This window comes from Montipora capricornis, chromosome 13, assembly GCF_036669925.1.
Source record: "Montipora capricornis isolate CH-2021 chromosome 13, ASM3666992v2, whole genome shotgun sequence".
NCBI lineage: Eukaryota > Metazoa > Cnidaria > Anthozoa > Scleractinia > Acroporidae > Montipora > Montipora capricornis.
Window position 1 is genome coordinate 31,519,062 of NC_090895.1, and position 15,099 is coordinate 31,534,160.

A 15,099-nucleotide genomic window follows, 5' to 3' on the forward strand; every position below is an offset into this window, starting at 1 on the left:
TTCACTAGAGAACACTGCCTTCTTTTCGTAAATACATGGCAGAAATAGTTTTACACTTGTGCAGTATAACTACTGTATTTTTCATTTCCTGACCACTGCTTCAAAAATTAACAGCATTGCTATTGGAACCAAAATGGGAGCCAGCTACTCCAACCTTTTTGCAGCTAAATGTACATTTAAAAAAATTCCTCTGGTGTAATGAACATTTCAGAGATCAAACCAAAATTCTGCAAAATAATATTAATGGTACCTTGACACATTCAGACCTCTGTCAAAACCTTACATGTATTATGAAAGACTGCTTGCCACCAAATTATCCATCTGCAAAATTTCCAGGGCTTTCACTAACACTTTAACCTATTGAGTCCTACGGTACCGCTCCGAGATAAGCGAACCACCAAACGCGTTTCATACTAGTCTTCAACTAGTTTGCATTTGACTTTAAACGCGTTTGCATAATTTGCGCTCAATGCAAACGCAAACGCATTAGGTTGAGCGTTATTTTAAACATAAGGGAAATGCAGCAGTTTATCTTTACTTGAGCCTGAGCGGCATTTGACATTAAGGAGAAGAGTAAGGGGATGATTCTTGAGGCTTACAGCAGTTTTCAATGGACCTCTTTAGCTTGTACATTTTGTTTTCCCATTTCAGACCACGTGATGTTACTCTAGGGAACAGTTTCTTTCAAATGTCGTCTTATGCACGTGCATACGTATGCATGCATAACGCATGAAAAAACAAAAGGAAAATTCCCTTGGGAACATCACATGGTCTGAAATGGGAAAACAAAACGTACAAGCTAAAGAGGTCCATTGAGTGTTGAAAGTAATTAGCAAATTGCTTTGATTTTGCATTGCTTCACTCAGTGATTGGTTCATAGTTCTCGCGCCATTTTTTCAACTAATCAGAAGTGAAACCAAACTCAATCGTGGCTCATACGTACACATTTTCCCGTGCTTTTGTGTCGGTTACATGTAATTACTTAGAGTTTTGATTGGCTTACTGGATTGTCACCGTCCTTTTTGACTGGCCAAAGTAATTACTTTGGTTTTGGTTTTACGACACTCGATTGAAACTCGCTAGTCTATTGAAATTTGTGTGCATCTAATTAGGGGCACTTCCGGACATACTATCTGGCACAACAGAGACCAGCCTACAACACCGCTCATTCATTTGAACAGTGTTTGGGTTCTTCAGTGTCCCAAACAGTTTCTAAAAAAGTGTTGTGAGACAGTTGGTTTCCCTTTTTACAAGTAGATGTCAACTTTACAGTGTTACCTCGAAGAGAAACGATTCTTCAAATTGTGGGTTCAATGTTCTTTTCTTGACTTTGGTCTTTTTAGGTTCTGACCTATGGAAGCAAATATAACCACAAATCATTAACCATTGCACTTTAGTATACGATGCCATTAGGTCAGCAACTTAACCCAGTGACTGCTGGGAGTGAGACTTAACAGATTTTACTCTGTCTAATAGACCGTATTCATGAACGGTGGCCAAGAAATTATTCTTTTGTCTTTGTACTAATCATCCTCACTAGCCTAATGCTTTGGAAAAAAATCTTTGCTAACGAGGCTAGTGAGGATGATTAGCATGCAGGCAAAAGAATAATTACCTAGCCGCCATTTATGAATAAGATCTAATTGCCAGACAATTTTACTCATAAACTGGGGGAATCCAAGGATGCCTGAGGAGTCGATGAGTTAACACATGTCACCTATGTATATATTGTACATACCGTATTTACCCGTGTATAAGTCGACCTTTTATGGCCTCAAAAGAAGCTCCAAAAATCGCCCTCGACTTATACATGGGTCAAAGATTTCGAGGCAAGTTCCAGCTAAATAATTGATTCAAAATTAACATCATAATGTGGTGTTTGGGCATAACGAACGCAGTGGACAAATAACTTCAAAATGAATGACGAAAGACGTCAAAATGAATGTAATTAAGCAATTCCAGTTGAAATGAAAAAGAATTTCTTTTACTTTAAATGTTGAAGATACTCACAAGCACAAATATGAAACAGAAACTGGAAATTTTTGTTTTCCAAAGGCAGAAAGCTCTAAAAACATTCTTGTTTCTTCAAATAAAACGCGATCCTTCAACGGCTTAGTAACCTGGCGCAATACCTCGTGTTTGCGTGCAAGCATGATCGTCACTCGTGTTGCCTGAAAATGCTGGTTGGTAATGATTGTTTTTTTATTCTTTATACAAACCTAGATGATTTAAATGCTTTTGCAAACTTTGTATTGTTTGGTTTATGAGTTTTGTTTCGTTTGCCATGTGAGAAATTATAAGTCAAGCACCAATTAAACCTTGCACATTTCGCATCGTTTTTGAAGTTATTTTCAAAGATTGACTCCTGCTTCTGTGATGTTGTGCTTATCCTCTAAAGCCCTTTATCCTTGAACAACGAAACACGTTAGTTTGAGGTTTACATGTTCGATTTTCTGAGAACTTTTTCAAAATTCAAGGACAAAATGCCCACACATACAACAACCGCTGAACCACAAAACTATTAAGCGCTTGAGGCCCTTAATCTTTTGTGAATCCACAGTTCCAGAAATCGAAGAATGCAAGATTAGTATCCCATGAACATTTCGCAAAGAAATTAAGAAATTGCTTTTTTCACCATCAAAAATGGGGGGTCGACTTATACATGGGATCGACTTATACACAGGTAAATACGGTAATAACTCCTGAGGGTGAGACAAAATATTTTACTCTGTCTAATGCCAGACAATTTACTCATCGAGTGGAGGCGTCCTAGGGCACCCTGAGGAGTCAAAGGGTTTAGCAGTTGCAAGCAAGCCTAAAAAATTTCAGGCTTGAAGGGTAGGGGAACCAATGACCGTGGAATTCATTGGGTTTGTCACTCCCATTCATGGCTGGATTTTTCAGCCTTGGTTGCAACTGCTTAAGTTGCTCAGGGTTTGTTCATATCCATGAACTTCTCTAGCTTTCCATGACCTTAAGTTTAGCAGTCATATAAGAAAATTAAAAAAGCATCCTTATTTTAGGATATTAGTCAGATCACATTTGAATAAATTAACGCCCTTAGTCCGCCAACCTTGCGATTGTTTGATATAAACTCTTCATTTCATTTTATCATTCCTTTGGTACTGCAATGATTAATTTTACCAATTTGTAATAATTAAATTCAAAGACTTTAATTTCCAGGCCTGGAAAATGAATCTTAAATTTCATGACTTTCCAGGGTTTTCATGACCTGTACAAACCCTGTTGCTAACCTAACATTTCACGTCCACTTCACAGCTGATGCATATGAAATTTTCATAAGGCAGATTACAGTTCACATAACCGTTCACAAAGCAGCCAGGTTTCCATAGTTTCATGCTACTCCAGCTTAAAAGGAATGCAACTTTAAAAGTTACAATTCAAGACAAAGGAGTCTTGAATCGTAACTTTTTAAGTTACATTTTAAGGGGGCTATGTCATGCAAAATTATGTAATTTTAGGACACCCAAAATGTCCAGAAAGTAGAATGAAACATTGCAATAACCACTCAAATCTGTTGAATAACATAAAAGAAATACAGCAATAGGAAAGAGAAGCATGGATGGACACAAATGGACAATCTTGAAATGAATTGCATTTGGTTAATCTTGGAAAAAGTCGCCCTAACGTTTTTCAAGTTTATGGCAATTAAATTGCCTGGATAAAAGTTGTTTTTGCTCAGAATCTTCTTGTTTGTGATGTACTGTACATTTTCGAGTTTTAAGCTCGTGATTAACTACAGATTTTCGCTTTAGAAACACCCTAAAATAATGCGACAAACACTGTAGCTCCTTTAAGCCGACGTAACATGAAACTATGTTTGACATTCACTTATTCAAAAAAATCATCATTTCAGAATTGCCATCCTTCTATGATATTATGATGAAACTTAACTTTATCGAAACAGTAAGCAAAAGAATTACCTTGAGAGGGGTCCATGTATACTGACACTAACATAAGGATCAGAGAATGTACCATTTCCATTGCATCCAAATAAGTCAGAACATTCTAAAATTCTGAAATTAATTAAACAAAAACTATTCAATGCTTAAGCCATAACTAAAATCTTTCAGGGTGACAACAAGCTGGGTGGTGCGAAGCCTTCTGAGCCACATTAAGTCATGTTTCATCTTCAGTGACCTCATTATCTGTTATAAAATTTTCTTTGATTCATAGCTAAAACTTGAAAAGCCCATTAAACAGAGGAATGGCAGAGTACTGGTAACCAATCCTCATTATACCACGCCTTAGATCTATGAGATAAATTATTTAATCATAACAATAATTATTGTTAAATTAAAAAATTCCCTAGTTAACAACAGAGGCCACAGGTACACACCGTATACTAAGTTTGGGTGTATTTGAAAATTCATCTTCATCTGTATCAGGTATAAACTCATATTGTTTAATTTCCAAGTGTATTCTTCCCTGGACTTCAGTATCAGGTTCAACGTGAACTAAAGGAAGCCATGTATCTGTATGATAAGTTTGTACACAACCTTTCTTGATAGCAACCTAAAAATGGCAATGGAAAAGAAAGTAACTCAAGGTCTTTGAATAATGGAGAAGTAAGTACTGCCTAAGTTTGTGCGAATGGTTACCATACTTATTCAGCCATAAGCCGGCCGATTTTTACACAAATCCACCCTCAATTTGGGCAAATTTGAGCCGTGAAAGGGGTCTCGGCTTAAAAAATAAAAAATTAATAAAAAAAAAATTTCTCAGCAAATTAAAACAGTAACAAATGCTGTCTGTTTCAAATTCGTCGTCTATTTCCTTGTCTTCACTATTTTATTCTTCTGGAATATTCTCGTCAAAGACTGCATTGTCTTCTGTGCCATCAAGTGCATTAGAGATGCCACAAATCTTGAACGAACGCCTCACCATCTCCCGGGAATATCATGCCACACTTGTTTTACCCATCAAAGGAACAAAGACTGTGGCAGCCTTCTCAAAATATTTTTGGGGAGCAGGTCATAAGGAAAGTGGAGACGGTTTGGTGCTAAAGGCATCCAAGCGAGTGCCCAAAGAATGCAAGATAATAACCGTCAAGACCTAAAATGGGTCTTAGCTTATAGGCGAGTATTATGCATTTACAAATCGTGTCAATCAAGTTGATTTTTTGTGTAAGAAGTTTGGGGTCTCCGCTTATAGTCGAGCCCGTCTTGTGGCTGAATAAGTACGTACTGTATTTTCAAATCTTTTCAGAAAGGGCTATGAAACCATGGGCTCCATCTAACAACCCTTCATAGAAATATTAAAGAACACTCATACTATTAGAAATGAGTATGGCATAAAGTTCCCAGTCACCATTGCAGTCTAGCCTTGTCAAGGGGTTAGTATCAATGTTTCGAGATTCACTCTGATGTCCAATCCACTTCACTAGGATGAAAAGGGAAGAACTGCAAAGAGCCTCTTTTGAGGCTCTAGCAACTTATCAAATCCAATCCCATAATTAATGTCACTGTTTCTTGGAATCAACATAATTACAGTAGCTTTTAAACGCATAACACAAGGCGCAATAGAACGAGACAACAGACATATTGGTGTTTTTGAGGGGAGCACTGCCTTGCGGCTGGTTAGCCTATGCGACTTCCGGATTGCGTGACATAAAACAATCTCACTTATATCCCCAGCACAACAAGCTGAGTGGTAAACAGCATGTGCTGGATCAGACAAGAATATTGGTTAGCGAGCAATGTACAAAGGCAAACGAGCCAACAAGCTTGGGGGAAGTAGCTGCACAGACTTAACCTGAACATGCAGGAGTGACTGATTTTAATGACGGCAAAGCAATGTAACTAACCATCTCCAAAGGGAGGGAAGGGGAAAAACTCTAACAAACTGCCAAGACAAAGACAAACTGCCAAGTGAACCTTGGACAACTAACTGAGGCTTTTAAAGCTAGACCCTGTCTATTAAAGTAGTCAGTTGCACAGGTTCTACTATGCAGCAGGTAGGCATTACACATGCTCTTTAGCAGTAATGAATGAGGCCTTAACAGATTTGGCCAATGCAGGTGTACGTTATAATCTAAGATCCCGAACAGTCTTTATGTCCTGGTTTTATTTACAACAAAACCATTGATTTTATGACTTTAAACAACCAACTACAAAGAACATGAAGACAACTATTGCGACATGAATAGCCCTTTCAGTACGGTCATGTTCCATTAACCGTGTTTTACTGATGGGGCAGTAAAATCTCATTAAACTAGCAATAGCAGTTATTGAAAAGGAAAAGGGAATTCACAAACCTTTCCAAGCACGGTGTCCTTTCCTATGAGATCAGTGTCAAAAAGATAAAAGCACAATGTTCGAAAGTCTCTTGGAACTTCAAAATGCACATCTTCTCCAAAGAAGGGACTGTCAGAAAAATGTTAATATGACTAATCAGTTCTGACAGCTGGATTTCATACTTTTGTATTTTGTTTTTATCCCTGCCATCCGCTCAAAGTGGAGTTTAGGCCAGGACAATGACCCAACCATACAAACAATTGTTGATGATGATGATGATGATGATGATGATGATGATGATGATGATGATGATAATGATAATAATGATAATGCCTGACTTTTTGGAAAGTGCACAGTTGTCAGTCATCCTTGGTACTGCTCACACCTTGTAGAAAGTGCAAGCGGGAAGTTGCAGAGACATGGCTGAAAAGACCCAGAAATACACCAGAGACAGTGCTCGACGTTAGCGGTAGTCCACTAGTCCTGGACTAGTGCAAAATGCTTCTGGACTAGTAGAAACTTAGAACCACTAGTCACAGGACCAGTAACTACTTTGTAATATTATTAGTACATAAGGTGAAAACAAAATACACGTCTTGTAAATGTTGTTTCGATGCGTTCCTCGCAACGTTTCAACGAAAACAGATAGCCCAATTTAATTGTAAAAAGATATTGCAAATAATATTGCCATGCTGCAATCAGGAAGGACTACCAGAGATTTACTCAGGACTAGTAAATTTTCAGTTCAAGTAGTCCCAGGGCAAGCGATCAAAGAAGTCAAGGTCGAGCACTGAGAGAACTTAGGAGAATCAAATAATAATAATAATAACAATAATAATAATAATAATAATAATAATTGAGACTTTGGCGATTGCATAAGGTTAGAATCACCCCTATTATAATTGGCCCTCTTGATACCTTCTCTAATGACCTACAGAAGTATTTGGAAGACCTGCACATTGGACTAAGCATCCAATCATTACAGAAATCAGTACTGTTGGGATCCACAGGAAGTCGAACCCTGGAACGCTAAGGTGGTGTGTCACTACCTGCTGATAGGGGATACTCCAGTGGCAACTAATGTGATATAGCCTAATAATAATAATAATTAATAAAAATAAAAGAGTCCTGTGTATTTAGCCTGGGCAATTAATTGCGACCCTGTGCAGAAATCAAATTAATCAAATCAACACATATCAAATCATAGATTGGTTTTTTCAGGAAAGGAGAAAACCGAAGTACCCAGAGAAAACGTTGTGGAGCAGAGTAGAGAACTCAACCCACATAAGACACCAAGTCTGGGAATTGAACCCGGGCCACATTGGTGGGAGGTTCACGAGTGCTCTCACCACTGCGTCATCCCAGCATCCCCAATGTCTGCACAGTCTTCTGACTAAATCACATGTTTCAGTATATTATATAAAGCCAGTGGTTACTGACTTTGTTTACTTTCTGTTTTGAATTTAAGCAACGGCTGACTTTTTCCGTGATTACATAGCCTCATCTAAACACAAGGGGGAGTTGGGAGAATTCGAGACATTGTCTCTTGGGTTTGCAGAACTGTCAAAAATTCTCCCAACTCCCCCCGAGTGTTTAGACGAGGCTATGTAAACACGGAAAAAGTCCTCTATTGCTTTTATAAAATATTTCTCCAAAATAATTCAACAAATGAATGAAAATGTTGGTTTTTCACTTCTTGATTGAATCACATTTTCTTGATACTACCAGCCAATCAAACATGTGTCTGATAACACAAAACCAATAAAAATTTGTGTGATGTCACAGCCATGTTTACATATTCTCATCTAAACACAGCTATTGACCAATGAGAGCGCACATGCAGGGCTTGAAATGAACTTTTTTGCTCAGGTGCCAGCTGGCAAAATTGTTAAATAGCAAAAAAAAAAACAGCACGAGAAAGACCTCTAAAGTCACTGTTGTTTTCAGCTTTGTCTTTTCATAGTTTGGTGATGGTGTACTTTAACGTTATTTGAAATGGAGCGAAGCACAGTCCATGTTTTCCATAGCAAGGCAAACATGGGTCCTTTATCCTTGCTTTTCACCTCTTCAACACATAGTTATTTATTCTCCTACAGCTTGTGTGGCAAGCAACCTACCTTTATCCCAAGTAAATGCTCGTAACAGTCTCCGACCGGGATAAAATAAAAGGAGCGGCTCGTACACGGTTTCAGTAGCCTCTAGAATCAGAGGAACTTAGTTTCTTAACATACTTTTCTACCGATATTTATCTCCATTTATTAATCACCCTGTGCAGTCAATTTTGCAAGTTTCGCTTTCTAACAGATGGGACAAGTTCTCCAACCCACTTTACGTTAAGGGTACAGGTTGCTTTTTGAAGGTTCCATACATGTTTCAAACTCATTATGCGATGTCCAGGTTCATTATCAATATATTATCAATATCAAGCTAGTTCCGAGGAGGTCCTTTGGTAATTTGACTAAATCTACGATTTCAGCACTCACAACTGATGATGGATTTACATTTTCAATTAAACTTCTTGCTGAATCTTCATCTTCCGGGCGCAAAAATTCACGTAACTAACTGGCCAGAAGCATACGGTGTTTAAGTGCACCCACGATCCCATGAAGCCGCTGAAACAACATGGTGCCTAGTAAACGCAGTGACCGAAGTATCAAAGTACATTTTGTGCTATTAATTAACACTGTGAGAAACCAATTTAATTTTCTTGTAGTATTTATACATTATTTTAGTGGTAAAAGAAAAGTGAGTCGTGTTCTAGCTACCAGTTCCGAACGATTTCATCATATAAAGATTCAAATACAAAAGTTGTCTACTGATTATCCTGACAAAACGTGATTCGCCAGCTGGCAACCAGTTCTGAAAATCTAGTTGCCAGCATTCAGTTTTTGGTCGCATTGGTGACCAGTGAATCGCAATTTCAAGCCCTGGCGTACTATCCCAATTATTTTATAAAGAGCAATTGAAAACCCTGGCTACAAATAAAATATTGTCAGAAAATTGCTAAGCGGAGTCTGTAAGTAATACAATTTTAATTATTTATGCATTTGATGCAGTTAGGTGAGATTGTGAGCTAGAAAAACATTTTGTTACCAACCACAAATTAAATGTAATAAAAAACTTACTGTAGATAATCAGCAAGTGTTGAATTTCTGAGTTTGTCAAAAAATAATTAGTCAGGTAGTAAAAAACCAGAAAGCATGCCTGCAAAGTGCCAATCATATAGGGAAGATATCTGTTTACAAACATTGCTTTTGTTATTTAAATAAGCTAACCATAGGAACAAAAGAGCCTTTGTTTCCACGGCCAATGAGCCTCTGGTTGGCACATTAATTACAATAGGTGACGTCAACGATATCTTTCCTATAAACGCAAATGATAAAATGCCCTGAGGCATTTGAATTTAATTAACACTTAAAACGCTAAATAACACAATTCTCCACAAGAATTAAATGGAAAATGCCACTAAATTAAGCCTTTGAAAACGAAGGTCTAGTAAAATGCACTCCGGGGGTTCAAGCGCAGGGCAAAAAAAAAATTTTGGCTCCGGTCCTAGGCCTTGGACTGGGAAATCTCCGTATCATTCACTGCAGAGAATAATATCAATTACAGGCAGCAGAAAGCGGAACATGGATCAAACGTATTTCAAATGCATTCTTTAAAGCACGCTTTCGACTAAACTGGCAGTTTAAACTTAGGACTTGAGCTTAAGCTTAATGAAACACCTCATAAAATCCCTTGTAAGGGGATTCAAGCGAAGGTTAAACGGCTCTGTCTGAGAACCAGGAAAAAACACTCAAACTTCTCTTCGTCTAACAGGATAACATCTATTAGTACGTCAATAAAATCCAAACACCAACACTTACTTTTTCGATCTATAGGAAATCTGCACGCAACGACTTCGGTAGTTTTAATCAGTAGGGTAGCCACGAAACGAGCTCTTAAATACCACAATTTCTCCACATCGAAGACGGAAAATAAATTTTTACAAATGAAGAAATTCAAATGCATAAAAATTGTAAAAACTGTAATTTTTTATCTCCGTTTCTAGCCGCTGTAGTATAAATAAAAAATAAGCTAAAGGATAGCAACATAGAAAATTAATGAAAGAAACTTACCACAAACTTTTTTCCACTGTGGCGGTACGAAATACTTCTTCTTGGTCGAGTGTCACGACGCAATAACAATTTCTCGAATATCTCGGTTCTTTCCTCGGTTGCAGGTTTTTTGCTTCCCCTAAAAAATACTGAGTTATTTACCGAGCTTATTCCAAAATGCACTCATACATTTTTGACACTTACCTATTCTTATTTTCAATGTTTCCTCTGTTCGTACATCACTCAAGTTTACTCCAGCCGCCATATCGAAGCCATCCTTGTCACGTGACGCCACATGTAACTTTTGATTGGATTGGAGCTTCCGGTAAAAACCAGTTTAATTTCCGGTGGATGGTAATTTTCCCGCGCTTTCTTCTCCGAAGAAGACTAACACTTGAAGCTTTTTCCATGATTTACAAATTGTGGTTTTGATTACTTTTTCCAAATCTTACATTTGTCACACCTTTTGACTAGATTTCAAAAAACTATGGTTCATAAGAGGAATAATTGTCAAAACACCGCGATGAAACATAGATTATTCCATTCATGCGATTTTATTGCCGCCCTCGAAATAAATTTATCACGGCAAAAATTACCTGATCGATTGACGCAAGATACATACATTGATAGTTTTCTTTAAGTGTAAGGTTTAGACCAGTTAAAATATTAAGAATATTCTTAATGATGGTTTTTTTTTTATTTCACGCTTCGATATAATATTTCCAGCAATATCCAATTCAACACCTGCCTTTTGTGAATAAAATATCAACAGCCCACGTCACTAATTGACGCTTTCAGCATCTTTGGAAAAATTGAAAAAAATTCATGGGAGGAAAAGAGCCCTATCCCTTTTGTTTCAAAGCAACCCTCAGTTCTCTATTTTTATATACAACAGGTATCATGGCAAAATATGCGGTATACTTAAGCAGTTGCCAAGAGTAAAAAAAATCCAAAGTATAAATATCAGATGAATGGGATCATTTATAATAAACGGTGTATTTCAGTAAAACGGAAAAATACTACTTTGTGGTCTACTTTAGAAAAATTTCCTCGTCACAAAACTTCAACCAACGCCATAATAGCCCTCAATATAAATAATCGATTCTCAGGTATATTAACCGGAAAGATATTCTCCAACTCGAGGAGAGTTATCTTGAAATCTATAGTGTACTTTGAATTGATGAACTTTCAATACTACGACGAAACTGCATTGTTGAAGAGCATATAAGTGTTAAAGAGAGTGAGACGCCTAGTTCATCCCTCGGAATGTGTAAATTTCAACTTAGCTATAAAAGATGAGTTAGAAACAAAAAGATGGTTCCATAGAAGTCCGCAACGTTTCGCAACGGCAGTAGGCGTAATCGATCATTGTTGTATTGTCGGGTTCTCGTACTGTGACGTCATACGCAGTGTGGGTGCCATGAAATACCGATATAAGTTGCTAAGAATAATTTTTACCCCACTCCTCCTTTCGGTCTCTTTATTTTCTCTTGCCTTTGTAAAGTGAGCACAGTTCTACAAACGCTTTGAAAATGGAGAGAGGTAAAATGCAGTTGACCGTGAATCTTAAGGGACTAGGTTTTGGTAGGATCTTAACAGCCTTATCAAATCAAGTAAGCTTTTGTTCTTACAACCATTCCGAATATTGTAGCTACCTCAATTTACTTTATGGGGATTTTAGTCATATCTCCATGAATAAACCTTACATGACAGTTGTGCTGGAGGTGTTTTTATGCTTCGGGATTAGCATAAAACCGAGTGGAAAAAACCGAGGGAGGACTGGGGAGTCTCTGGCTATTGCGCTTGCTTTTCTCTTATCTCCCAGAAAATCACAGGTAAATGTTAAATAATTGGACAGATTATTTGCAGGCACCATGGCTTGAAAAAAGTACAGGTCAAGTAGAGTTGTAGTCAAGCTTATTTCGAGTGAGTAACCTGATATGATATTGATTATTTTTCAATAAAAGTGCATCCATAGAGTTCAAATCGCAAAGCAGATCGCCCGTACTTTGTTCGAGGTAGAACACGTAGCAATGAAGCTTTGATGAAAGGAGAGAGCTCATGCTTCATAACTTTGTTTCGGTCTAAATTTCCGAGAAAAACCTGAAACAGAGCAAACTATATTTTTAGAAAATCATTGGCATCACTGATAAACATTGTTTTTCGGCTCTTTTGTGTTCCCAAAAAAAGGATCATCAGAAATGATACGAGACTGGAGCAAGAGCACAGGTCTTGTAATAGAAACTATCACTTACTTATCTTCTCGTAGCTAACGCATTATTCATCCTTAATATTGATTGTTTTATTTACCTTCACAGTTTCTTTTGCAATTTTGTAGTCTCTCCAGGTTTTACCAATGATGCTGTACTTTAAGGTGTAACTCGTGGTCCACCAGTCATGTGATGGATTTCCCTGGGTGGCAATTCCGCTAATCAGTTTAATTTCAGGCGCAAAGCTTATTTGTATCCAAGGATGACGATCAATGACACTGCTGACCCACGAAGTTGAGAGCCGCCAGAGGCGAGCATCCTTGGGTTCAAAGACTCTTAAGTTCAACCACAAGCCCTCTGATGAAGCTGTCAGTTGCTGATCCAGAATCCGGCCGTCCTGCATTCCCACTGACGGAGACCTGCAAACTACGCGAAAAGGAAGATAAATTAAGTACAATGTCATTGGTAAGGCTGAAAAGAAGCAGGGCCTGGGTATATGAGGTCTGACGGATATACCACGAAATGCAACCTGTCTTTCTCATTGTCAATGCAAGTATTAGTTTGGATACACCTTAATTTAGACCAAAATCATCAATCAAAATGCAAAAGGCACTAAGGGTCAGTGTGTCAACGGTGGCCGGCTTTCGATTCCCGGACTCAACGTCGTATGTCACGTGGGTTGAGTTTGTTAGTTCTTCAGTTCAATTTTCTCCAAGATCTTTTTATCTTGGTACCCCTTCCCTCTCATTAAAAAAAACCAACATTTGAATTGGTCTGCTTGAATTTCATGCAATTTGATTTACTGTCTCTCTAATTGGTAAAGCAGTTATGCTCAGCTAAATGAGCCTATTATTACTATTTTTGAAATCGGCTACGTGATGTTGGAAAACAAGCCACCAAAAGATCTGCGCCCTCATCTGGCTTTGATTCTGTTGATTTGAGCTACCTCTATCCAAATTTATGGAAAGGTGGTCTACCATTTCGTTTCCATCGATTTTGTTTAAGTGAAAACAACTTGAGAGGAAGAAAAGAGCTTTAATGTTATTTCATTACCCGCGCAGATATCTCCAGGTATGTAATTATGTTGACAGAGGCATAGGAACCCGGGGTCAGCAGCCACATTTACACACTTCCCTTTGTTCCTACAAGGCCAGTCGCCTTTACAGGATCCTAGATGACGGGATAAGTGGTCCCAATATACAGCATCGCTCGAAAACGCAAAATTTTCTGGATGTGAGAAACGAGTTGCGTTGCTCAACTCGCATGTTTTGAAAGCAACTTTGTAATTAATGCTGTAACAATGTTGATCTCGATCGCAGGATATGACGCAAGTCAAGAGAGATTTCCCGGATGATATGCTGTAAGAATGACCAATCAGCGTGTAGTTTCTGATGGAACTGGTGGTTATGCAGTCGTTCACGCCTGCAGCAACTACAGCAAATAGCAACTGAAGTAACATGGTTTGTTGCGCATGTGCCATTTACCCTGTAGAAAGAGGCGTAGACACTGGTCAAAAACCTACACTGAACAGATAACTTCGCAAAACACCTCTCTATAAAGGACCAACTCTATTAAGTTGGTTTCTATGACATGTCTACATGATCGACTCTTTGTTTTATTTCATCGGAAAACCCTCGTTTTTTTCGCATCAGTAATAAGGTTCCCTCCTTTCTCACGTTAGATATCTGAGTGATTTGTTATTTCCACTCTCTAAAAAGATCAATTTTCTCACGTCTTACACTCCTATACGATAAACCTATATATTTAAGTCTCCTTCGTCATTAAAAGAACGTTCCTACCAATAATACGCCCCCCTGCCCCATCAAGACAAACTCTTACGGGTGTTTTATATCATAACCCTGAAAAAGGCTGCTAATAGAATAAATCAAGAAGTTCATTATGAAGAGACTAAGCCATGAATAGACACCTTCACAGATCGATAAAAGAGACTGTACTCACCTAGCCGTATTTTCACTTTTTTCGAATATTGACGAGAGAAGCGAAGTATCCTGTACAAATTAAAATATTTATCTAAAAAATCTTATTTACAAAAGTCAGTAAGACAATATTATTTATTTTGTGATATGGACACAAACTGATTTCCACGGATTGAATAAAACATAATTCATTTACTCAGCTACAAAGGTGAGGTTACCTGAATGAAGCTGGTGAAATACAAACAACGTCAGTTGAAGCCAGAAACTTATGCTGATTTTGTCAATCAAATTATTGTCTTTTATTTAAACTAAAAAGTGAAAAATTACTGAGCAAGCTCAACAACGTTCCGTCCATTCCCATCTGCATACTTTTAATCAGTTTAATGGCCTTACCAATCTATTAACAATACCTTTTAACGAGAGAACATGAGAGATCACCAGCAAGAGCTTTGGTTTAAGCCCGGGTGGGGGGACTCCCATATGAAACAGACGGGGATGCTCGTCGTCTCGCTTAGGGGTGTAAATTTTGAATTTTGGTCTCGCTTAGGGTGTTCCAGGCAAAGCGCCAATATTTTAAGCCGCCAAGGTCTCGTTTAGG

General features: G+C 38.0%; 1 protein-coding gene across 1 annotated transcript in view; it reads right to left on the minus strand.

Moving 5' to 3' along the window:
• LOC138028959 (ras GTPase-activating protein 3-like) overlaps positions 1-10,652 on the minus strand; it is a 35,386-nt gene extending 24,734 nt beyond the window's left edge. The window contains exons 1-6 of the mRNA XM_068876605.1: positions 10,559-10,652; positions 10,376-10,493; positions 6,278-6,386; positions 4,361-4,536; positions 3,945-4,037; positions 1,279-1,351 (exon numbers count right to left, since the gene is read on the minus strand). Of these exons, the coding sequence (XP_068732706.1) occupies positions 1,279-1,351; positions 3,945-4,037; positions 4,361-4,536; positions 6,278-6,386; positions 10,376-10,493; positions 10,559-10,619 (630 nt within the window). The 5' untranslated portion in view covers positions 10,620-10,652. The remainder of the gene's footprint in view (positions 1-1,278; positions 1,352-3,944; positions 4,038-4,360; positions 4,537-6,277; positions 6,387-10,375; positions 10,494-10,558) is intronic.
• Between the last annotated feature and the right edge of the window lie 4,447 nt (positions 10,653-15,099).